Below are 24,923 nucleotides of genomic sequence, written 5' to 3'. Positions count from 1 at the left end.
GGAAGCACGCGTGGAGGAGATGCCTGCAGCTGCAAGAAGGTGCCTGGGAATGGGCACAGAAACTCTCCCTCCCCTTTTAGCACACGCAGAAAACCAACGCAGAGCAGCACAAACTAAGGGCCTGGGGGAGGCGGGAGGGAAAGCATTAGGAGATATACCTAATGTAAATGACGAGTTAATGCATGCAGCACACCAACATGGCACGTGTATACATATGTAACAAACCTGCGCATTGTGCATAGGTACCCTAGAACTTAAAGTATAATAAAAAAATAAAAAATAAAATGGGGTGGGGGCCGCTACAGTGGCTCACGCCTGTAATCCCAGCACTTTGGGAGGCCGAGGCGGGCGGATCACGAGGTCAGGAAATCAAGACCATCCTAACATGGTGAAACCCCGTCTGTACTAAAAATACAAAAAAAAATTAGCTGGGCGTGGTGGTGGGCACCTGTAATCCCAGCTACTCGAGAGGCTGAGGCAGGAGAATCGCTTGAACCCGGGAGGTGGAGGTTGCAGTGAGCCGAGATCGTGCCACTGCACTCCAGCCTGGCAACAGAGCAAGTCTCCTTCTCGGGAAAAAAAAAAAAAAAAAAAAGGCGTTTCTTCCTATTCAATGAGAACATGAGGAAAAGGCAAAAGGCAGAGGCTGGCTGGGAGTGGGTTTGTGTGTGTAAAATTGAGTTTCAGTATAAAAAAAGGTGAAGGCAGGACTGAAAGCCCTGAGGCTGGCATCGCAGCTCCAGAGCGAGGGGCAAGTGTAGGGCGAGGAGCGAGGATAGGGCGAGGGCGGGAGTAGAGCGAGGGGTAAGGCTAGGGTGAGCACAGGTGGCAGGGGACTCATGGGCCTGGACTCTGGTGGGTGGGGTGACCCAGGAGCTTGGATGAAGCTCCTACGGGCTCCAGGAAGGTTCCCTCAAGTGCCTTCCCCACCCAACCCCTAGGCCCTGAACAGAGTCAAGACCCAGGAATGTCCCATGCCCCATCGCTTCACCTGTCCCAGGGAGAAATTCTGTGGGTTTTTTCCACTTCAGCCCTCTCTGGGGGAAGACGCCGGGTCAGAAGCACATCTGCTCCTGAGAGCCAGCCAGGAGCACCACCATGACTCTTGCTTAGCCAAACCTGAGAGTTCCGAACCTCCTCCTAGGCCCATCCGTGCATGCCCTTGTAAAATCCTTTCAGCAAATGAACCCCGCCGCCATCCCCCCCAACCCCCGCCACCCTCACATCTGATAGGCTTCTTCAGCCTCCACCATCCCCAGGTGATCTGTGATCACCCTGGCCTGCCTTCAGCAAGAATCCTGCTAGGTGGGTTTAGCCGAAAACCCCCGGACCCCTGAGGTTTGCTCTTAGTGATTTTCCATCCACTGATGGTACCTGTACCTGTCTCGATGGTCCTGAATAAAGTCTTCCTCACGGCCATTTAACAAGCTCGCCATCCCACTGTGGGGAAAGAGACACATCTGCTGTAGAAGAGTGATACACACACAGTGGGGTGAACCCTCAATCGGGGACAACAGCAGGCTCCCAGCATTCTCCCAGCGTTCAACCGTGCATGTCACTAAGCTCAGGTGCTTGGGCCTCATGGGGGACTCCTACACAGCAGCTCCTGCTGAGCACTTTGGTGGCTGGAATATTCTAGAAAGAGGAATAAAGTAGGAGACACGAGATCTGTGGTGCTACTTTGTAATTCGCACTGTAGGGAAAAGAAGATGCCAAAGATGCTGTAATTAAGCCCCAAATTTATGTGCAAGCCTCTGGGCTTTTGTCTTGTTTTTCAATCCTGTCTTCTCTGTTTTGCCAAATGAGGAAATGGCGGGGAGAATTAAAGCCTCACACCTTTAACCCCTCCACTGGACTAACCCAACTGTATCATTTTATCTTCCTCCTCTGCTTTTTTGAAGAGAAAGGGAGTGCAGGCTCTGCAGTGCAAAATCGTGAAACTTATCCTTAATTTGGTGAATGGAGGGTCTGACAAGTGAGGGGCCCAGGAGCTATGACCGTGTGGGGAGACCAAGATTGGCAAGAGGAAGGCTCGCCTCCCCTTTCCCTGCGATCCCACCCAGAGCTGCCGCCTTCAGCTGGCTCTCTGTGCCCTGTGGGGCTCCCCCATCACAACCGCCTAGAGCAGCAGGGTCTCGGACAGCCCAAGCGTAAGGGACGCTTGCTGCTGCCTGGGGACAGCACCCCCTCCCCTGGTAACAGTCCCCATTTCCTCCTGGGAAATGACTCTCCCACAACATACCCAGGCCGGGTGTGAGAAGAGGGCTTCCCCTCCCTGGCTAAGCAAGGGGGATGCTCCTCTGCAACTGAATCTGGAACCAGCTGACCCCAAAGTTCCTGTGTCCCTGGAACCCACCTCTTCCTGCATGGTGTGGTCAGCAATTCCTCCATCAAGCCCCCCACAACCCTCCAGACACCCTGGTCTGCAGGGGCAAGTGGAGGCCAGAGAACGCTCCGACACAGGTCATGACCCAATTCACAGCAAGAAACAGAACCCCAACCTCACATCACCCCAATAGCACTCCTTTTGCTCTGCAATCCCCAGGTGACGTAGGTCTGTCCACCAGGGAGTGGGCACACAGGGTGGCCACCACGCTGCTCGGACACCGCAGTCATGTCCCTCTCAGTGGCCTCCAACACTCCACTGGCTGGATGCTCCCTGGACCCCGACCCATAACAAGTGTCCCTGTGATGCAGCTGTCTGGCCCCACCCTGAGCCCAGAGCATCCCCCGGGCAGAAGGGGCAAGAAGTCTGACCCCAGGGGCCTGGCCCCACACAGCCTTCACCCCAGCACCTCTGAGACAAGAGCTGTCAGAGTCACTGAGGGAGCGAACCCAGCCGTCAGGACTTGACCCCAGGGGATCACGGAGGGAGACTCCACATGGAAGAACAGCCTGTTCTGCTTAAAACAGACACAGCCAGATCCCCATCCCTGAGGCCCTGGCTGTGGGGCCTGCAACAAGCTGTCACCTAGCCCTGCAGATGACAGCAACACCCCCCTCACAAGGCGGCCCGAGGATTCTCCCGGAGAGTCTCACCAGGTGTGGTCCAGCCCAGGACAAGAGCACACAGAGAACAACAGCACACAGAGGACAACCAGGAGGCGCCTGGTGGTCCACTCAGCTCAGCCGGCAGAGGCTGACCCGGCTTTCCAGGAGTGCAGGGATGGATTAGTGATGCTTGCGGTGGGCCCGGGCGATGGCGACGGTGACCTGTGTTGCACATGTGCCATCTCTCAGGATTCTTCTCCTCCCTGAACCCCAGTGCACTCTCTGACCTCATCCTGCTGTCCCCTCAACACAAGAGCAAGGCCCCCTGCACCGGAAGCGTCTGGCCACGAGTGGCCTCCCGACCATCTGGACCTGTGTGGGCTACAGCTCTGCCAGGCCTCGCACCGTCCACCCTCAACCCAGCCATCCCTTGACCTGGGAGGGTCAGGGAAATCAGGGCTTCTGAGACAGAGGGGCTGGTTCCCAGCCACCCCCGAGAGAGACGGGACCTGAGCCCTGGGTCCCTGGATGAAGGGGCTCTGGGGGACACACGAAATCACAGATGGGAATCTGGGGGTGCCAAGCCCGTGGGAATTGCCATTTATTCCCAAAGTTGCCAAAATCATCACCAAGGATTCACCGAGGGTGCGTGAGGGGGTGCGTGAGGGGAACAAGGAGGCTCAAACACTGACTGGGGGTTGGGAGTTTGGAGGGAGGGGGAATGGGTGGGGGCCCCAGCCACCCCTCCCCCTTCTAATGCCACGGGAAAGGGGTCCTCCTCTGGCCAGCTCCCCTCCCCAGGCCCCATGTCCAGTTTCTCTCCGGGGAGGTGGGGTGGGAAAGGAAGAGGGTGTAGTGTGAGTGGGCCCCAGGAAGGGGAAGGGCACTGGGGGTGGGGATCCCCCATTTCACATGCACTCACAACACTGATCTCCCAGGGAGCCAGAATGGGGCAGCCGGATGGAGCCAGGCCCCCTTCCGCCCTGGATTATAGGAGGAAGGGATTAGTGTTGGGGGCCGGGGGGCCCGGGGGCATCATGGGGGGCAGGCCAGGGCCCCCGCCAAGGGGAGAGATGTACGTGGGTGGCGCTCCAGGGACAGGAGGCACAGGACTGAGACGGAGCTGGTTCAGGGTGAGCGTCGCGGGAGGCGCGGGCTGGAAGGGGTTGGTGACGGAAGGGCCAGTGGCAGGGCCTCCTGCAGGAAGAGAAAACCAGAGACACGGAGTGGAGTCAGTGGCGCAGCCCACCTGTGTCCATCCAGCACGTGCAGGCAAAGGGCGAAGTGTCCCTGCCCCGTGAGGCACCTCCTCTGGTGGAACCCACAGGAAGGACTTGAGCAGGTGATGGGCCCACACTCACCGCCTGGCAGGAAGGGGTTGGAGGCCTTGGCTCCAGGCGGCATGGGGCCCGGCCGGCTCACCAGCGAGTCCAGGTCGACGAGGGCTGCATTGGGCCCCAGGAATGACTCCGGCGTCTTCCGGGTGGGGGGCGTGGGAGTTGGTGTGGCTGCAGGTGGGGGGCTGCCCACAGCCTCAGCCAGAGATCCCCTGACCCCACTCATGTCAAACGCCCCAGGGCTTCGGGCCGGCACCTCTCCTGCCAGCAGCTCCAGCTCTCCTGGAAGGAGCCGGGAGAGGGGCTCAGACAGGGCAGACAGCAGTGAGGCTCCAACCCGGGAGCAGTATAGGCCATCATAGGGGGCGCTTCAAAGAGCCCGGTGCCCAGAGGCCTCGGGAAGGAGGAACTGAGGTGCAGAGCGGGAGCATCGCTTGCCCAGGCCAAAACCTCACGTCAGCCCAGATTCCCCTAAGGTGGGTCTGATTCCAGTGAGCAAACACAAGACGGACGACAGAAGCAGGTGTCACCCTCTGACAACCAGAGGGCAGCAAGTGCTTCAGGGTGGGGCCGTCCAGGGTCTATAGGCCCGCGGGGGAAGGCAGCGGGGGCCTGTTCACAGGTGCCTCCAGGCTCAGAGGAGCCTGCCCTCAGACGCTCCTTGAGTACACAGCCCCAGAGGGAGCTTCCAAGTGGACAGACAGCACAGACACGTGTTCCGGGCCAGCGTGAAGACGTCTGTTGGCTGGAGGTCTGATTTTCTGTTTTTTTTTTTTTTTTTTCTGAGACGGAGTTTCGCTCGTTTCCCCAGTTGGAGTGCAATGGCGCAACCTCAGCTCACTGCAACCTCCACCTCCTGGGTTCAAGCGATTCTCCTGCCTCAGCCTCCCAAGTAGCTGGGATTACAGGCGTGCGCCACCATGCCTGGGTAATAATTTTGTGTTTTTAGTAGAGACGGAGTTTTGGCCATGGTGGTCAGGCTGGTCTTGAACTCCCGACCTCAGGTGATCCACCCACCTCGAGCTTCCAAAGTGCTGGGATTACAGGCACGAGCCACTGCGCCTGGCCTGATTTTCTTTTTAAATAGATTTAAGAATTCTATCTAATGTTGAAAAAATGCACACATTTGTATGGGACAAAAAAGGGCCTAAAAGAAGGAAAACTGCATGCTGGAAGGTTGCTCTATGTTAACCTAGATAATGAGAGGAGGGAAGCGTGGGTGCAGCTCACTCCCCGCAAGCTGCCAGCCTTTCATCAGTGGAAACAGGTTTCTGTACCACAACCTGCTCTTCAGTACAGCTCACTTAAAATAAAAATAAGAGATCAAGGCTGACCCGACTCATCATGGGACAGACAGGTATCAGCTGAGGGCCACGGCGAAGCACTAGTGGCCCACCATGACCTCGGGCACTCCTGACGGAAGAGCCACTCAGGACTCAGCAGATGGGCCCGTCACCGGCGATGGGCGCCGGCTTATGCCAGCTGAAAACCCCAAGGAGCCAGGGCAGCTAAAGGCAGCACCCATGAGGACGCACCCTGGCCAGCCCAGGAGCCACCAGCAGGTGAGTGGCGACCCGGAAGGGGAGCCTCGGCTGCCTTCCAAACCCCTGTCCACGCAGCTCACTGCACAGGACAAGACAGTCCGTGTTCTTTGAGACACCTGGAGAGTTTGCAAGGCACTCAAGCGACGTGGAGGCAGAGACGGGTCAGAGGTCAACATTCGGGTGGGAAACCTTGAGAACAAGTCTCAGTTTTTCTCTAAGTCTGCAATTTCTCTAAAATAAAGATGCACACTTCTTTCAAAGACAGGTGGATGGTTCTGGCCCACTCTACCCAACTGAACTTTTCATCCCTAAGTCCAGCCGGCCCTGCCTGGAGTGGGACAAAGACAGCAAGGGACGGGGCTCCCGAAGAGCTAGGGGAGGCTCTCTCTGGCCACTGGGAAGGAGGGCAGGGGCTCACCTGCGCTGCTCCCGGAGGTCGGCAGTGCCGTGCGGAGTCGGTCAAAGTCAGAGAACTCGTCGGGCTCCGTGTCGAATCCCCCGGCTGCTGTGGGGTCAGGATGTTCTGCTCAGCCCCTCCCTGGGGCCCCGCCTCAGCCCCCACCTCCAGTCCAGGCGTCCACCCCTCCCTTAGGACACTCAACACTAACTTCTCCCACTCACTCCCACCCGGGGCTCCATTCCCACCCCTACTCCAGTACCTGTTGTGCCATTGGTGCTGGGCTTGGCAGGTGACCCTCCCCAGGGATCTGAAAAGGCCGGGGCCGGTGTCCAGGGATCGGAGGCTGAGGGCCCACTGACCGGGACCCCACCTGGGTGAGGACAGAAGAGCATGAGGGGCTGGCAACCTTGACTGCCCAGATGGCTAGGGAGGACCATTGCCTCCGAATCTGTGGCTGTTCACGCAAAAGCCCCCCTGCCCCCCGGAAGCCCACCCCACCCGGCCTCCCGCACAAACACTCAAATTCCAACTGGGCTTCTCTGCCAGGCTCTGCCCCTGGGACCCCAGCTGGGGTGAGGGGCTTCCCCGCAGCCTCTGCCAGACCTGCCCAGCCCTCCCTCAGCTCCCACGACTCCGCCACCCCTCCCCTGTCCAGCTGGGTGTCAGGCCCCTTCTCCACCTGCACCTCCCAGCTCCACCCACCGCCCTCCCCCTCCCAGCTCCACCCACCGCCCTCCCCAGATGCCTACGTCACACAGGCTCTGCCTTGGCCACAGCCTCTCTGCCCCTCGGCTGAGCTGCCATCCCCTCCCCACAGCACACCCCCCATGTCCTCCAAGGCACAATCTCACACGCCCTGTGCTGGGCTCTCATCTGACCCCCTCCCTTGCTCCCTCCCCTGCACCCAGGACGCCCCACCACTGCCCGGCGCCACTGGCTCGATCTGTCCCTGTCCAAGGGCACAGTCAACCAAAGACAGGTGCACACAGGCGTAGGGGCTGCATGCAAGTGGGCCACGCACTCACCATCAGAACTTCCCCAGGGATCGGGCGTGGGCCCCTCCCCAGCTGCAGGGGCTGGGGTTCCACCCCAAGGGTCAACTGAGGGTCCTGCAGGGGCAGCAGGCCTCCAGGGGTCCCCAGAGGCCGGCGTGGGGGCTGGACCTCCCCAGGGATCAGCAGCTGGAGGGACAGGGGGGCCGCCCCAGGGGTCCGAGGTGGGGGCAGCCGTGGGGACGGCAGCAGCCATGGGTGCTGGGCCCCCCCAGGGGTCTGTGGTCGGGGCAGGAGCTGGGGCCGTGAAGACGTCAGCAAGGTCCATGAGGGACGACTGTGGGGGAGAGAGAAGAGAAGGAGCATGAAGAAGTGGTGGGAAGCCTGGGACAGGGACCAAGCTGGGGCCCGTGGCGGGGGAGGCGGCCAGGCCCTGGGTGTCCAGACAGCAGCCATCCATAAGGGGTGAGAGGGAGGCAAGCCCCAAACACACCACCTGCCCTCCCTCCTCATCCGTCCTGGGGTCGGCCCACCCCTGCCCACCTACCCCACCCCAGGGCACCACCAGGGAGCCCCAACACAGCCCCACTCCTGCCCCACATCCATTCTCCACACTGCAGCAGGGCAGCCCCTTAACTCCACCTGCTCCCAGGTCCTTGCCCGGCCCTGACTGAGGATGGAGGCCAAGCCCTCCCCTCACTCGACCCGAAGCAGCTCGATCCTCCCTCTGCCCACCGTGCCTTCTTCAGCCAGACTGGCCAGCCCCTGCTCCATGCCTTCCCCTGGGAAGCCCCCCATGAACCCACTCAGGTCAACCTGAGCACCCCTCATGATGCCCCCTACGTTGCCCCGCCGTCACCCCGCAGTCATCGCGCTGCAGGCCTTCCCACGCTCACTGCCCCACTGTCACCCCGCAGTCATCGCACTGCGTGTCTTCCCATGCCGCACGCACACGCATGCATGGTCCTGTGTTCTGGAAGTGGGCACACGACGGGCCCAGCTAACCAGAGCCCGTCTCAGAACGTGCAGATGCCCCCAACATACTCATGCACACATCTCCAGTCAGCACCCGTGAGGCAAAGGCCCCGGGGGGGATGGGAAGGGGAGAAGAGCTGAGTCCAGGGCAGGGCAGGAGAAGAGATGGGTGAGATCTGGTGCTCCCCCAGCAGGGCAGCCCTTACTCAGGTCACTGGGCTGTGGCGGACACTGATAGAGACCCCCTGGCCGAGGCCAACCTAAAGAGGCTTTCCGTCTACCAAGAAAGTCCCACTGTGCCTGATCACTTATGGCCACAAGCTGTCTGCCGCCTCCCATGGAGAGGAGGCCTTGTCCCCACCCCTCAAACTTGGGCTGGCCTCAGGACCTGCTGAGACCAATAGCAGTGCACAGGCTGACGAGGCAACTCCAACCCAGCCCGACGAGCTTGTCCTGGGGGGTGGCAGCAGCAGCTACTGTGCTATGAGGACACTCGGGACAGACTAGTAACCAGGGAGAGGCCAGGGGAGGAGGCTGGAGGGCAAGGCCAGTGTGGACACCCTGGGCCCAGAGGCATGAGTGACCTCAGCCATGACACGAAACAACCAGCCAGCGGGCCCGTCACAGAGAAGTACTGAAGCGTGACCTGGAAGCACAAGGTCGTGGGAGGGTTTGCTACTCAGCTGCAGAGCACGGGGACACCACAGAAACACTGTTCGCGAGGGCGGGACCATGCCTCCTCGCTCACCAACAGGCCCTGGGTGTGCAGCACACGGCCTGGCACCAAGGAGGTGCCCGACAAAGTGTGACAGATGGGCGAGCCCTGCACCCTCCTCCCTGTGGCCATGCCAGGCTGTTGGCCTATTCTGGGCCTCCCCATTCAGCTGTGGCAGCCGGTGGTGGCCCTCACGGTGCTCAGCCCGAAGGGGGATGGCCAGTGCTGACCACAGGAGGTGGCCGCAGGGCAGCCTGGTCAGTCACCGGCCTCAGCCCAGCAGGGAGGGAGAGGCACAGAGAGGCCGACCAAGCCTGGAAACCCGGTGCCCAGCTCCAGGACCTTGTGTTTCAGTCTCTGCTCCAGGGACCTGGCCATGCAGGAATGAGCGATGGAACGGACGGACACCTGCGGGGGCCAGGGAGGGCAGAACAAGCCCCGCTCACCTCCTCCTTGCCCCCAGTCTCCCTCTTGCTCTCCTCGATTGCCATCTGCAGCCGCAGGTCATCCCCGCGACGGATCCGCTCCTCCTGTTGGGGCACGGGCACGGCCAGGGAGACATGAGAACGTGAGCCACGGGCAGATGCCGCCTCAGCCTGGAAGCCCCAGCAACCCCTCCCACCCCAACGAAAGCGGCTGAAGGATTCGATGGGATGCGGACAATGTATGAAATGGGGATGGGGCACCTGGGTCAAAGGTCAGGTGGGACAGGGGATAAGGGGAGTGGGGTGCTGTGCTGGGGCACCCGGGGAGGACGGGCACCCGCCTCGGTGGTATCTCCTGCGTTGGGGGGAGGAAGGGACCCTGGTCACCCGAGCAACCTTGGCACAGCTGTGCTGGCCACCACCCAGGCTCTGTCTGACTTGTGGTCCTACATCCTACGGCTGAAGGTACTGAGGTTTGAACACGCGTGAGCCTGTGGGCTTCGGGCCCAGCAGGATGGTGGGGGGTGACTTAGGAAGGGGCGACGGGGCTGGTCTGAGGGGAGCCCCTGGCAGAGGCAGGGACAGGGAGGCTGCTCTGACCTTATCATGCTCTTCTCGGCTCAAACTAAGGGCCAGCTGGAGCTGGGCGTCGTCCTCGGGGCCGCAGGACGGGGGCTGGGGGAGAGAGAGTGTGAGGGGCATGGCGGGAGGGGCCAGAGGCAGAGTCAGAGGCAAAGCCAGGGTCAGATAGAGCCGAAGAAAGAGAGGGCTGGGGGTCCCTGAACCAGTGAGGGACAGGCAGAGAGCGACACGCAGAGGGACGGCAGGGTGAGGATGAGGCAGGACTGGGGAGGAGACGAGTGACAGCATGTGGAGCAGTGACAGTGAGGGCCAGGCCCACGCCTGGCTGGGAGGGAGCCTGAAGTGAGGCGTGGAGGCGGGTGGCGGACAGACAGCCCCAGCTGCACGCCCAGTACCTGGTCGGCCTCCTCCTTGCTCATGGCCAGGGCCAGCTGGAGCTGCAGCTCCTCCTCCCCGCTGCTCTGTGGCCACGCCTGCTCCGCCTCGGGAGGGGGGCCTGAGCCCACAGCTGCTGATGAGGCTGGAGGGCGGGTGAGAAACGCGTGAGACCCAGACCAGGGAACGAGAGACAGGAAACCCCATAGCCTAGACAGACGGGGGCCTCTGTGTCCAACCCCACCCCCCAAGTCCCCCACCCTACAACCTCTGCAGGCCAAGACTAGGACTGAGAGGCGGAGACCAGATGCCAGGTGCTCAGAGGAGGAAGGGTGGGGATGCAGGCAGCCCCACCCACGGGAGGGGCCAGGCATCAGGGAAGGACCAGAGCAAAAGTCGGTCTGATAAGCAGGTGGGGAACCCCAGGAACCTCTGAGCCCTGCCACCACGAGGACTCTCCACGTGCCTGGGGTCTGTCCCTGGGCCCGTGGGGGATGGGAGGTCCTTCCTCCCAGGTTTCCCAGGCCTGTTTCCAGGGCTTGTTGAGAATGGTAGCTCTGGCAGGGAACAACTGGAATTCAGAGGGGAGAACAGCATCCATTGAGACAGCGGGATCTAAGGCCTAGTCAGGGTTAGGGAGTGGGCTAGCGAGGAGCCCTTGGTTCCAGGAGCAGGAGGGGAAGGGAGAGAGAGGACACAGGAAGGCAGGGCCAGACCCTCCAGGAGGGTGCTGAGATATCCCCGGCCTCCACTGCAGCATCCTCTCAGCGACCCCGCCTACCCTCAAACTCTGTCCTGACACTGTTCTCTCCACCCCCAAGGCCTGTGGACCCTTGCCCCCTCCACCGTGCAGAGGACAGGCTCCAACCAGGCCCTAGGCCCGCCGAGCACAGGGCCATCGCCCCAGCCTCCGAAGCCCCAGGGCGGACCCTGCCTCTCCTGCCCCGCCCTCCCAACCACTGTGCACTGGTCAGCAAGTTCTGTCCGCTCCAGCTCCAAGACGCCGCCTTGCACCTGTGTCCTGTACTTGTGTCCCCACCCAACCCACTCCCCAGGCCCAGGCCTCTCCCTGATGAGCAGGCCCTGGCTCCCCTTGCCCGGAGCCGCAGCAGGCAGCTGTCTGGCGGCCCCACCTGCACCGGGTCCAGGGGCCCCCAGGCTGGCCCCCGTGTGGTATGCCCAGCAGGGCTGAGTGCATGGGATGCTCCAGGGAGCATGTGGGCGGCAAAGCGGGGCCGAAGGGTGACCATCTGGGGTTATGAGTGAGGAAAGGACGAGAGAACCAGCAGGGGTTGATGGACTTGGGTGGGTAAGCGGCCGTCTGAGGGGATGGGCAGATGGAAGGGCAGCGTGGGGCACAGGTGAGGCCAGCGCACAGGGAGGACCACACCCCTGTGGCCCCTCCTGCTCTTCCCTGCCCCTGCGACTTCCTCCTAAGCTCTAGGGACTCTCAGAGGTGAGTGCTGGGAATCTACACCCCATTGCCCAACCTCTACCTTGCAAATGCCCCTAACCCCCCAGCCTGGTGGTGGCTAAATCCAATGCCCAGCAGCCCTGAGGGCCCCACCTCCTACATCACAGGTAATACTGGCACCCAGCCAGCAACACCCGGGCCTTCCCATTACCAGAGCACCCAGCCTCGGTGCTGCCCGGGGACCACAGGCCCTTCCCCGCCCGCTGAGGGTCTCAGGGCGCACTCCCTAGCTGCCCCCATCCTCCTCCCCAGCCACAGCCCTCCACACAACTCACTCCAAGACAGGGGCCAGCACACCACAGTGGCAGCCACAGCTGGCCTGAGAAGGTCTAAGAAAGGCCTTTACATTTTTCAATGGTTGGAAAAAATGAAAAGAATGCACCAAGATGGGCGAAAATTCAGAGCACCCTTAAAAAATTAAATAACAACTTAAAAGTCTTAAAAAAGACACGTGAAAACTACATAAAATTCAAATTTCGGAGACCTTGGTGAGTGTCGGAGGGGTGCAGCTGCTTCCCAGCAACCGCCAGCAGACGGGGCCAGGCAGCTGGGATGGGAAGGCGTGGCCAGCAACGCAGAGGACGTTAGCTCTGGCCCTGCACAAAGTCTGACAACCCCCGAGCCAGGATGTCCCACCCTCAGGCCTCTTACCTGAGGCTCCCACTCTCCTCCGAGCTACTGCCAATGTCCCTCCTCCGTCCACCCCAACCCCGCCACCCACCTGCCTGCCTGCCTGCCTCGAGCTGACCAGCCCCTCTCTGCCACCTACACTCCCTCCTGGTGTCCCTGGCTCTGAGCACTCCCACGCCACACCGGCCTCCTTCCCTCCACTTCACTCTCTCTCTGCTTTCACGCCATCTACCGGCTCGTGGGTCCCTACTCTGGAGTCCCAGGCAGGGCCGCACACACCCCGTCACACCCATGTCTCCCCGTGGGTGCTGAAAGGTGATCCCAAATGAGACCCGTCCAAACAGAAGGCCTAGACTTCCCCAAACAAGTCTAGTCCCTCGAGCCGGACCCCACGAGGGTCACAGGCCCTTCCTCCTGTCTGCACCGGCCTGGCTGACCCACCTCCACCTCCAAGGCAGTGCTCTAGCAGCCCCTCCCCATCCCACGTATCCCCACTAACTGAGGCACCTCCACTCTTCCTGGAGAGCAGAAGAGCCTGGCAGACATTCTCCAGCCTCCCTCCCAGTCCTGAGCAGCCGGACTAGCCTCTTCACGGCTGTGAGCCCCCGACCAACATAGACCACACTTCCCGGAACAGTCCGAGACCCACACACCCATCACATAACTGGAAATGTTTCGTGGGACAGATCTTGGCTTGACGATGTGGGATGCACTATTTCAAGTTTTGTTTTCGGTGCTGGTCACCACCCACCAGAATGAGTCCTCCACCTCCAGAAGGCACTGTCAAGGCTCCTAACACAGGCCCAGATGCCTGGTGCAACCTGCAGGCCCTGGCTCTGGCCTTCCTTCTGTGCCTCTTTCAGGCCCCCCTCTGCCTCTCCGATGTTCCCCTCATCTCAGCGCAGAGAGAAGGACAGCACCCTCGGGGGTCACTGTGCGTGTCCCCTCAGAGCCCTGTCCCCAGCACTGATCACCCTCAGGCCCTGAGCCTATGGGGGAGCGGAATAAAAGTTCCCAATTCTAGGCCTGCCCTGGGGCACGAGGCAAGAGGCAGGAAGGGTCCTAGAGCTGCTGCATGGGAGGTGCTAAGGGAAAAAAAGGGCCCAAGTGAGACCAGAGCAAGGGGCCCAGGTGAGGAGAAGCAAAGGGGGATGCCTCGGTCCCTCCTGGCTGGGAGAGAAAGCAGTGGGCGGCTGGGTGCCGGGAGCCGCAGCAGGCGGAGGACAGACTCTAGGCCGTCAGGGGCCGCAGGGAGGGACTCACCCGTGGCGGTCTGTGCCAGCTTTTCCTTGGTCTTGAGCGCGTGCGCCCGCTCTTCCCGCAGCCGGTCCTCGTCGCGCAGCAGGGCCACCAGCTGCTTAGCTTTCTCACGCACGTTCACGCCCTGGTCCTTGCCGTCGCGGTCCACGTACTGGAAGTCCTTCAGCGTCTGCACGGCGTACATGTTCTCCTTGCACTGCTGCGACACGCGCTCCGAGCCGGTCTTGATGAGGTACTCCATCAGCGTCATGGCCTGCGAGTGGGCACAGGGATGCCCGGTCAGCACGCCGGGCACAAGGCGGGCCGGAGACTGCCTGCGACACAGGCTCTGGGGCGGCTGACTGGGTGCAAGGCCCACAACCCACCTGTTGTCAGTGGGTGGACACACATCTGTCCCCACAGAATACGACACGGCCATGCAAAGGAATGAACACAGACCCACGCTGTGACGGGGACCAGCCGCGGAGGTACTGCGCTCAGCAACAGACGCCAGCACAGAACACCACACAGCCTACGATTCCATCGACGTGAATCATCCAGAATGGGCAAATCCAGAGAGACGGAGTGGATTATGGGTTGCCAGGGGTGGAGGGAGGGATGGAGAGGGACCACCTGAAGGCTATGGGTTTTCCTTCTGGGGCAATGAAGACGTTCTGGAGCTGGACAGAGGTGGTCGCCCAGCACTGTGAATGGGCCGAAGGCCACTGAACTGTGTGATATGAAGGGGGCTGCACAGTGTAGGAGCTCCATCTCAATCCAAATAAAAGAGGAAATGGCAGCTACAGGCACCACAGCCACCGTGGGCATCGCCTGGCATCCTGGAGCCCTGTCTATTTCTTTACAACTAAAATCTAAAGTAACATGGCCAAGAAAACCACATTAGTTAAATCACAATGAAGGGGGTCTTAGTACTAGTTTGAAATGTGTATTTCTGACTGTAAAACCTCACGCTGGTACTAACAGCCTGGAGCAGTAGTTTATCACCTCTGCAAGAAGGGAAGAGATCCACGCAAGGGCCTGGGCTCTCTTGGGAGGGGCACCCAGGTTCCACACCACCAGGAGCAAAAGGACAGGGCGGAGGGAACATTATCGTTCAATCTGCACCCTTTGGTATGTTTGTATTTTATAATACGAAAACAAACTCCCTTTCAACAAGTTGAAATTAATAGTGGGGGCGGGGGGACCAAGGTCTCTGAGGCTCTCCCTAGCTCAGGCTCAAGTCCTGGGCTTGAGGAGTCATGGCCCCCTTAAGGCTCTGCAGGGGGTGTCTTGGTCACTGACCTCAAAAAAAGGCACAACTTTGATTCTGCAGGGGATTCCAGGGCCTTCACAGAGCCACAGAAACCCACCCAGGGCTCCTAGGGGAAGAGTCAGCTATCACAGCTAAGCTCCGTCTGAACCAAGGAGAAATTTGCCAGGAAAGATGCCAGGGCCATTCATATCTCCTCACCCTCTGAGGCAGCTGGACCTAGCTCTGGCAAGGCCTTTCAAAGGTGTGTTAACAGTATTTACAGTGTAATCAGAGATTAGTCTTTAACCGGCCCTCAAGGTATTTACACGAAAGAAAGGAAAGCAGGTAAGCCATTGCTATGCCTTATCACACCCCAAGCCAAGAGGCAGTCCCAGGTCCAGAACTCCTGGGGCCCTTGTGTTTTGGAATTCAGAATTTTCCTGAGTTCAGACCAGGAAAATAACGCACATACAACACATAAGAGAACGCGCCGGGCAGAGTCGTGCCAACAGCCACACTACTGTGGGACCAACAGACACCATGTGAACGACCTCACTTCAGTCTGGGTCAGACTTTGTGCCGAACGGATCATGAAATACTTTTGTTTCCAGAGCTCTCTGGACTTTGGTATCGCAGCTAAAAAGATTGTGAAGCAGGAAATAGTGCGAATACCCACGCACAGTGAAATGCATACATCAACTATGGCACGCTCACAGAGCGGGACTACCACATACACTGAAATAAAAGAGAAACGAGGCCAGGTGCGGTGGCTCACGCCCATAATCCCAGCACTATGGGAGGCCGAGGCAGGTGGACCACCCGAGGTCAGGGGTTCGAGACCAGCCTGGCCAACATGATGAAACCTGTTTCTACTAAAAACACAAAACAACTGGCCAGGCGTGGTGGTGCACACCTGTAATCCCAGCTACTCAGGAGGCTAAGGTGGGAAGATCCCGTGGATCAGGGAGGCAGAGGTGATAGTGAGCCAAGAGCACGCCACTGTACTCCAGCCTGGGAGACAGACTGAGACTCCATTTAAAAATAAATAAATAAGGCCGGGCATGGTGGCTCACACCTGCAATCTTACCATTTTGAGAGGCCGAGGCGGGCAGATCACAAGGTCAGGAGTTTGAGACCAGCCTGGCCAACATGGTGAAACACCATCTCTACTAAAAATACAAAAAATTAGCCAGGCATTGTGGCATGCGCCTGTAATCCCAGCTACTCAGGAGGCTGAGGCAGGAGAATCGCTTGATCTTGGGAGGCAGAGGTTGCAGTGAGCCAAGATAGCACCACTGCACTCCAGCTTGGGCAACAAGAGTGAAACTCCGTTTCAAGAAAAAAAAAAAAAACAGGCTGGGCGCGGTGGCTCACACCTGTAATCCCAGCACTTTGGGAGGCCAAGGTGGGCGGATCACGAGGTCAGAAGTTCGAGACCAGCCTGGCCAATATGGTGAAACCCCATCTCTACTAAAAATACAAAAATTAGCCAGGCGTGGTGGCAAGTACCTGTAATCCCAGCTACTCGGGAGGCTAAGGCAGGAGAATTGCTTGAACCTGGGAGGCAGAAGTTGCAGTGAGCCGAGGTGGTGCCACTGCACTCCAGCCTGGGCAACACAGCGAGACTCCGTCTCATAAATAAATAAATAAGAAACAATAATTAAATAAATAAATAAAATCGGGTGCAGTGGCAAAATCCTGTAACCCCAGTGCTTTGAGAGGCTAAAGTGGGTGGATCGCTTGAGTCCAGGAGTTCAAGACCATCGTGGGTGACATGGCAAAACCCCAGCTCTAAAAAAAATAAATAAATAAAATAACAAAAAATTAGCTAGGCGTGGTGGCACATGCCTGTCATCCCTGCTACTTGGGAGGCTGTGGCAGGAGGATTGCTTAAGCCCGGGAGGCAGAGGCTACAGTGAGCCGAGAACATGTCAACGCACTCCAGCCTGGGCAACAGTGAGACTCTTTCTCAAAATAAATGAACAACTGCTTTATGCAACAGCACGGTCAACCTTGCTGACCTGATGGTGATGGTGAGCAAAAGAAGCCAGACACAAAAGACCACGCGTGTGACTCCACATATATAAAGCTCAAGAACAGTCTTGGCAGACAGAAGTCAGACACAGTGCTGTGGGAGACAGGTCTCCTGAGGAAACCTGGAAGGCTGGATGCATCCTCTACCTCCCTCTAGGTGAAGGCTACACAGGTGTCCACATGCGTAACAGCTGTGTTATACATTCATGATGTGCTTAGTATACAACTTCTTAATGAAAAATTTAAAACCTTATTTTAGAAGTGAGCAAGTGGGCCAGGTGTAGTGGCTCATGACTATAATCCCAGCCCTTTGGGAAGCCAAGGCAAGAGGATCGCTTGAGCCCAGGAGTTCAAGACCAGCCTGGGCAACACAGTGAGACTGCCATCTCTACAAAAAAATTTAAAATATCTTAAAATTAGCCGGGCATGGTGGTGTGTGCCTGTGGTCCCAGCTATTCCTCAACCATGCTTGGAGCCCAGGAGGTCAAGGCTCAGTGAGCTATGACTGTACTGCTGGATTCCAGCCTGGGCTACAGAGCAACACTTTGTCTCTAAAAAAGTTTAAAAAAAAAAAAAAAAGTTTGCAAAATAAGTCATTATTTCTCCTTTGCTTTTCTGAAAACAACCAAAAAGCAGTGGGCAACTGCATAAAATGATAGTCCTTTTTAATGTTAAAGGCAGCTTTATCAAGGACATCCTGCAATGCAGAAATAAAGTTTAAAACAGGGATCAGCAAACATTTCTGTAAGGAGCCAGATGAAAAACATTTCAGTTTTTCAGGCCATATACTCTCTGTCTCAACTACTTCACAGCCACAGATGAATGGGCCTGGCTGTGTTCCAATAAAACTTTATTTACAAACACAGGCTGTGAGTGGGATTTCACCAGTGGGCTGTACTTTGCTGACCCCTGGTTTAAAGCCAAGACTGAGACCCTGCATTCCTCAGAAGTGAGGTGGCAGTGCAGGGCCCAGAGGGTGGGCTCGGGGCTCCTCTTGGCTCTACCACCTCCTGCGAGGTAGAGCTGAGCTCCTTTATGTCTCAGTTCCCTCATCTGGAAAACAGAGGAAAAGGAGAAAAAGAACTTCCTTTACAGGGTAACCGTGGATTTCATGAGAACCTGTGTGTGCTACACGTACAAGGTACCAAATAAACGCCGGCCCTTACTCACCAAGACTCACCCCCAAGGCAATGCAGGGAGGCCGTGCAGAGCCAGGCCTGCAAGGCCCCCACAGCTCACCCTCCTTCTCCACGGGGACAATAAGACCCACAAAGTGCCAGCCAGCAGGGCCACAGGGTGGGACAGCCTGGGCTCTGAACAGATGGGCCCAAGCCCCAGCTCCCCCACGAGCCTGGGCAGGCCACCTCCCCCGTCTCTGGGCCTCAGTTTCCCCATCCATCAAAGTGGAAAGACTGCTCCTGCACAACCCACCACCTGGGGCTGAAGTGACAAGGTGAGACCATGTGGCGAAGGGATGGTGGGAAGCAAGAGGACTCGCCCTCATGCCAGAACAGGTCAGCACAGAGGGCTCCGGAGAGGGCCAAAGGGGGTGTAGCAGCTTCACAGTGGCTCAGGGCCTCTGGGCCTTTGGGGTTGTCCTCATCACCCGTACTTCCAGAAGGGGACTGCGGGATAGAAGTGGTCAGCCAGGAAGGGAGGCGCTGGCTAGACGTGGACCCAGGGAGCCCCTCCTGGACCCCTGCCCTGTGCCTATGCTCAGCTATCGGCGCATGCCACAGCAGGGACAACAGTGACACGTGCTGACCTCACAAAGCTGCTCTCAGGACAGTGTCCAGCAGGCAGCACAAGCAGCAACCAAAGCAGGTTTCCAGATGCCATCAACCCTCCCCCGGGGAACTGAGGCTGAACCCCACCCCAGCATGAGGAACCAGTGGTTCAGGGTGGAGCGGGAACCCCGTGTCCTCAGCCACATGGGCTGGGGATCCTACAGGCTCTGCTGTGGGGAGCACAGAAAGGAGAGTCCCAAGAATCAAGAGATGCTGCAGGGATGGCGGACACAGCAGGAACAGCCAGGCCTGGGGAGAGTCCCAGAGGGGCTGCAAAAACCATAGGGGAGGTCTTGGGGGTGACAAAAACCTTCTATGCCTTGACTGTGATGACAGTTATGAAATATGTGCATCTGTCAGAATCCAGAGAACTCTATCTCGAAAGGCTGGGTTTCACTGTGTGCAAATTATACCTCAGTAAAGCAGCCCAAGCCCCGCCTGGCACTGGAGGCCACGTCCCCTCTCCTGCACTGCCCTGTCCTGCCGTCCACCCCGGCTGCCAGCACCACATGCTCCCCAGCAGACTCTCAGGCCTTGGCACCTGCCAGCCCTGCCCACAGGCCACTCTGTGTCTGCCCCCAGCAGCATCACCCCAGCCACTGGCCAGGAAGGATCTGCGTCTGGGGCCCCTCTGGATTCATCACCTCTGCACACCCACCCCTCCAGCCCCATCCCTCCTCGTTGCCTCCAAAGAGGCTCACCTGCACCTCCAGGGTTTTCCAAGATTCTCAACTAAACAAACGCCACCCAGCCCTTCACAATAAATGACCAATAACTGATTCAATCTATGACTCAACCCAATCCTGGTGTGTCGGGATGGGTATGAAAACGAGTCACAGGAAACGAGCCTCAACCCCTGCTCCCATGTGTAAGTGCTGCAACGCTCTGGGCCTCAGCCTCCTCATCTGTGAGTGGAGGGAACCACCCTCGCCTAGGCAGAAGTCTCAAAGCTCAGCAAGGACAGGGACCTCCGCCAGAGCAGGCCCAGGTCTAAGCGCATGAGGGTGGGGCCTTGTTGGTCTCGTGCACCAAGACACCCAGAGCAGGCCCTCTGCAGATGCTTGCCGACGGGACCGCAACAGCAGGAGTCTAACACTCACCAGCCCCTGCCCCAAGTCAGACATGAATCGACTCCATGGGGCCTCGCAGAGGGAGATTCAGGGACGAGCCTGAGATCCCGCCACTGGGAGTATAACCCGGCCCCAGCCCATGTCCTTGGCCACTTTGCCATAACGCGAGGAACACAGTAACCAAAGACCAAAGGTGGGGATGCCAAGGCCCCTGGACCCCAAGAGCAGCAAACTGAAAACCCAGTCGCTGAGTCCTGCTCACAGGCACGACCCCTTTGGCCCAAAACCTGCCATCTGCATGTGTGGTCAGTGGATCAGAGCCAGCAACTAGGCCACATCCATGGAAGGCACTCTGGCCACATTTGCTGAAATTACACACGCACGAGCCTCTTGACTCGGCAACTCCAGTTCTAAGAAACAGCAAAGGTACAAGGATATTCATGGCAATCTCATTCTTAAAAGCAAAACACTGCAAAATCCTTTTCAAAAGAATCCATCAACAAGACACTAGTTAAATAAATTATGACCAATGCATAGAGTTGAAAGTTCGGCAGTCGTAAGAGAAAAAAAAAAAGTGGCAAATCTTTTACATTCTGATAGGCAATGTCTAAGATAAAGTCTCATCTTCCTTTTTTAAATCGGGGTCTAACTTACATGTGGCAAGACTCACTCATTTTAACATCAGTCTGAGTTCCGACAAATGCAGAGACCACGAAGCCACCACGGCACTCAAGGCACAGAACAGTCCCGCTGCCCCCAAAATGTCCTTGTGCTGCCCTTTGTAGGTGACCCTCCCCTCCAACTCCTGGCGAGCACCAACCTGCTATCTGCATTCCATCCCTACGGTCCTGTCTCTCCCACTGTCAGATCGATGCCAGCAAACCGCATGCAGGCTTTTGAGTATGACAAGGAGTGTGAGAACACAGTGCCGTTCCAGCGTTCATCCCCAGCGTGGCATCGCCTGTGCCACGGGGAGCACACACCTGCCTGAGAGGCGTTCATAGATGGGGCCCAGGGCGGAAACTTGGCTGCTGTGAGGAAAGGAACTGGGTGTCTGGGTACACAGAAGAGATGGGCACCGTGGGCCCTCTCAGGCCTCCTCAGCACATGAATGTTACGAACGCACCACTCACTCAAAAACAGATTTTAACCACAAGGCTCCAAACTTCTTAGCCTTATACTCGTTGCCTTCATTAAACAAAAAGAGAGATTTTACTCTTCTCCAGTTCCTCTTGAGAACCGGGATGCCATCCCAGGCAGGGTGCACAACATGGGCTCCTGTCCTCCCACCTGAGCCCCTGCACCTGCCCGGGGAGGAGAGCAGGACGCTGACCTTGTAAACGTGACGCCAGTTCTTGCCATGGTCGTTCAGCCGCTTCCAGATCATGCTCATGATCTCCGAGAAGGCGACAACGTTGTAGGTGAGGTCGGCAATCTCTGACATGAGGGAGCTGGATGGGCCCCAGGGGTCATTGCTCGTGGCCTCTCGAACCTTGATCTCCGCCTCTGAGTAGTTGTGGACGATGTTCTTCATCTGGCGCCTCAAGGACGAGGTCGACATGGTGCCCGGCTGCAGCAGCAAGGGGCACAGGGCCCCTGATGCGTGGAGAGATGGGGCGACTCCCGGACGAAGGCTGCGGCAGGCGCTGGCAGGTCACCGCATCTGCGAGGGAAAGAGGACCTCTGGAAACACAAATGGGACATGGCCTGCCCAGAGCCCTCAGGGTCAAAGATGAGTTCCTAACTGTGGCCCAGAAGGCTCTGTCCCTTGTTAACCTCTAGGTCTCAAAGTAACCCCATCCATGTTTCAGTTCCTCAGACAGGCTGCCTCCTTCCTGCTGGGGCCCCTGCTCAGTGAGGCAGAGTATATGCAGTGGCAGATCGCAGCCCCACAACCTGGCTCAGCACTTCCTGGCAAGGCCACCCTGGGCGGGCTGGATCTTTTGCACCTCAGCTTTCTGTCAAATGGGGCTCCATGCGGTCATCTAGAGAACTGACGCCCTGTAAACACCGGCAGCACATCAGGAGGCCCTCCGTCCTGCCCATGCGCTCTTCCTTCTTCCTCATCCAGGGATATCCACTCACCCCAAGGGCTCTGCTTACACTTCCCAGGTGCACACCCAAACATCACGGTCACCTATCCCTGGGGCCTCATCAGTAAACTCAGTCTCCCTCATGATTTTATATTCTCTTATCTGACTCTGTAGCTAAGGTCAACCCACAGGCCCCATGGGGGCAGAGAACATGTCTGTCTGCATGTGGCTTTTCCCAGCAAAGAAGCTGGCCCAGAAAAACCATTCAGTAAACCATGCAAGGAGGAAGTGGAGAGGGAGGGCAGGAGAGACCTCTGGAACAAGGGCAGAGGGGGCAGGAATCCACAGCAGAAACAAGGACACATGGGAAAGAAGGCTGATGAAGGGATTAAAGACAGGGGCAGGAGCAGGGAGCCAACCCAGGACGGCAGGAAGAACCGGGGAAGCCAGAAGACCAGACGTCCCAAGGATAGCGGAAGCCCAAGGCTCAGGAGAGATAAGGAACCTAACAGCCCCACTGCCTGGGTCCCAGCTGTGTGCCAGGTGCTCGCTCAGCACAAGAGGGACATTACCTTTTTCAACACTGCATGCAGAGACTGGGCTCCTGGAAGTTAAATAATTCAACCAAGGTCACACAACAGGAATGGCAGGGCAGATTCAACCCGAGGCCCACCTGAACTCCAAAACTCGTACTTTCAAATTAACCTAAATTAAATTAACCCATCCCGAGACTGGTGACGAGAAACAGGAGAGTCAAGCAAATGATGATGACACCAGCAGACACTCGCACTGCTCTTATCCCATGCCAGGCACTGTTTTCAGCGCTTTACATGTATTAACTCAGTTAATCCTTGAAACAACCCCATGATTCATAGCCACCTCACAGGGTGGAAACTGAGACACAGAGGTTCAGCCCCTTGCCCAGGGACACACACCTTACTCCTGGAGCAGCCTGGTTCCAGAGCCAGCTCTGATCACCCATCTATGCGGCTCCAAGAAGCCACAGAGGGAGATTTTCAAAGCCCCACCATGATGTAAGCCCAGGGGAGATAGGGATGACGGAGAGAGGCTGGCCTCTGCTTCCAACTCAGGCCAGAAAGCCAGGCACCTGAAGACAGATGTAGCTAGTTAAAAAGTAATTCTCCGCAGTCCCAAAACAGCCCCAGCCTAATACATTAAGATGAAGAGATGATGTAACAAATGCAGAGAAGGGGACTGAGAAGAAATAGAAGACAGTTCTGACAGAAAGAGACACATAGAAACCTGGGCAGAGGGAGCTAGGCAGAGACACAATGAGAAAGACACAAGCAGCAGCAGATACAAGAACACGGGAAGACAGGGAGGCAGGAGGCCAAGGAAGAAAGAGGCCCAGAAACAAAAAGAGACCTGGCGCTGAGAAATAAGAGATAAGAAAAATGGAATCTAATGGCAAAGAATATAAAATGTGGGTTCAAATCCTGGCCACATCAGCTACCTGCAGCGCACACCTCCTTGAGACACAGTTTGCTCAACTCTGAAATGAAAGAATTCCTACCTGGCAGGCCTGTTGATTAAATAAGATGGGTACATACAGTGCTTGGCTCTGTGCCCCACAGATAGTAGGTGCTCAATAACACTGGCTGCTATTATTATCAGAGAAAAAACAGAGAACATTTCCAAAAGGGTGGCGGCAGAAAAGGCACTATCTTAATACTCTGTACTTATTTGGCGTGCATTAGAAAAAATTACCCAACTAGCACATCAAAGCTGAGATTTCTCAGATACTGCTTAGAATGAGACTGTATTTCAAATTAAATTGATTCAAAGAGAATTCTTACATTAAAAATAATACAAAGAATATGGCAAAGTTCTCCAAGGAGTACTCCAATAACCGAGCGATATCTAACACTTACTGTGTAAAAATCTCTAAGCACTGTAATAATAAAAACCAGAGCTCCCAGTAATTACACACTTGCTATGTGTCAGCTACCGTCAGGCACTTTACAAGCATCACCTCAACTTACATGCACAAGGACCCTATGATGTAGGAACTACGAATGCCTACGAACTACGGATTGCCTACGACTAGGAAACTGAGGTTTTGAGATAGAGACTGTCACCTGGCAATTACACAGCTTAGCAGGCAGCCGGGCTTCTGAATCCAAGGCTGGGGCTCTTCACCACCACACCAGAGACTCAGACAACTGGGGAAAAGGGGCAGATTCTAGACCAAGTTAACAGACTCCTGGAAAGAAACTTCAGGATTGGAGGTGATAGGTATGGGGGCAAAACTCAGATGCGAAGACGGGGCGGGGGTAAGATTTGCACCATAGGCAGAAAAGCCCGCAGGGAAGGGCTAGAGACACCTAGGGAAAAGAAAACTCGGAAACTCAACGAGACACGAACAAATCCTGACAGACACAGACACGACAGACAGAGGAGAAAGAGACCCGGGACAGACACACAAACACACTCCTATCTCCAAACCCTTTTCTAAGTTCACTGAAACAGGCACAGGCAGAGGCCCACAGGAAACAGACGCTGACAGACACACAGTCACGAGAGAGACAGACACAGACAACCGACACGGGGGCAGTCAAGGCCGACACAGGAGCAGAGACACAAAGGCCGCCAGAGACACCCAGAACTGGCCAGACGCGAGCCCGCGAGCGCCGCGGCCCAGGCCCGAACACCCGGAGCAGGCGGGCCAGCGTCCCCCGCGCTCCGCCCCGCGCTCACCTCGGCCCCCTCACGCCGGGCTCTGGGGGGTCATGGCGGTCAGCCCCCTGCCCCGCTCCGCCTCGGTGTCGCGGGGCGTGCGCCGGGCCACGGGCGCACGCACGAACGCAAGGAGGGCCGCACGCCGACGGCTCCGCCGCCCCGCCGCCCAGAAGGGGCGCGGAGAGCCGGGCGGGGGAGGGGAGCCGCGGAGGAGACGGGAAGCAACAGAAGGAGGCGACGGACCGGAAGCGGAAATTGCCGCGCTTGCCGCGCTCCCCGCCCTCCCGTGCCGCACCCCGCCCTGGCAGGAGTCGCTTCCGCAGCCAAGCCAACCTGGAAGGCATCACTTCCGGCGCGCTGGGCCCCGT

The 24,923-nt window shown here is 57.6% G+C and overlaps 1 protein-coding gene across 11 annotated transcripts; it reads right to left on the bottom strand.

Moving 5' to 3' along the window:
- Positions 1 to 3,568: 3,568 nt before the first annotated feature.
- On the bottom strand, positions 3,569 to 24,715 carry EPN1 (epsin 1). 11 transcript variants are annotated; one of them, XM_063800874.1, is made up of 13 exons: positions 24,574 to 24,667; positions 22,791 to 22,963; positions 22,428 to 22,459; positions 21,156 to 21,485; positions 13,704 to 13,953; positions 10,357 to 10,481; positions 9,980 to 10,054; positions 9,401 to 9,484; positions 7,298 to 7,601; positions 6,532 to 6,642; positions 6,291 to 6,377; positions 4,353 to 4,610; positions 3,569 to 4,188 (listed from the first exon to the last, which is right to left on the bottom strand). In XM_063800874.1, the coding sequence occupies exons 4-13, from the start codon at positions 21,381 to 21,383 to the stop codon at positions 3,980 to 3,982; spliced, it is 1,731 nt and encodes a 576-aa protein (XP_063656944.1). In that variant the 5' UTR covers positions 21,384 to 21,485; positions 22,428 to 22,459; positions 22,791 to 22,963; positions 24,574 to 24,667; the 3' UTR covers positions 3,569 to 3,979. The 11 variants fall into 11 exon arrangements, with proteins under 11 accessions (XP_063656944.1, XP_063656949.1, XP_063656945.1 ...); XM_063800879.1 differs by having other exon boundaries at positions 6,291 to 6,374; XM_063800875.1 differs by lacking the exon at positions 24,574 to 24,667 and adding an exon at positions 23,955 to 24,257.
- Positions 24,716 to 24,923: the final 208 nt, after the last annotated feature.

Source organism: Pan troglodytes, chromosome 20 (assembly GCF_028858775.2).
Source record: "Pan troglodytes isolate AG18354 chromosome 20, NHGRI_mPanTro3-v2.0_pri, whole genome shotgun sequence".
NCBI classification, from domain to species: Eukaryota; Metazoa; Chordata; class Mammalia; order Primates; family Hominidae; genus Pan; species Pan troglodytes.
Note: the sequence above shows the minus strand (reverse complement) of the source record. Positions and strands in the feature narration are given on the sequence as shown.

Coding starts and splice junctions, on each gene's coding strand:
- EPN1 (XM_063800873.1), bottom strand. CDS start 21,383: ATGTCGACCTCGTCCTTGAGGCGCCAGATGAAGAACATCGTCCACAAC. Junction 10,482..13,703: donor GCTGGCACAGACCGCCACGG/GTGAGTCCCTCC, acceptor CCCGCCCTCCAG/CCTCATCAGCAGCTGTGGGC. Junction 6,643..7,297: donor TCCCTGGGGAAGTTCTGATG/GTGAGTGCGTGG, acceptor GTCCTCACCCAG/GTGGGGTCCCGGTCAGTGGG.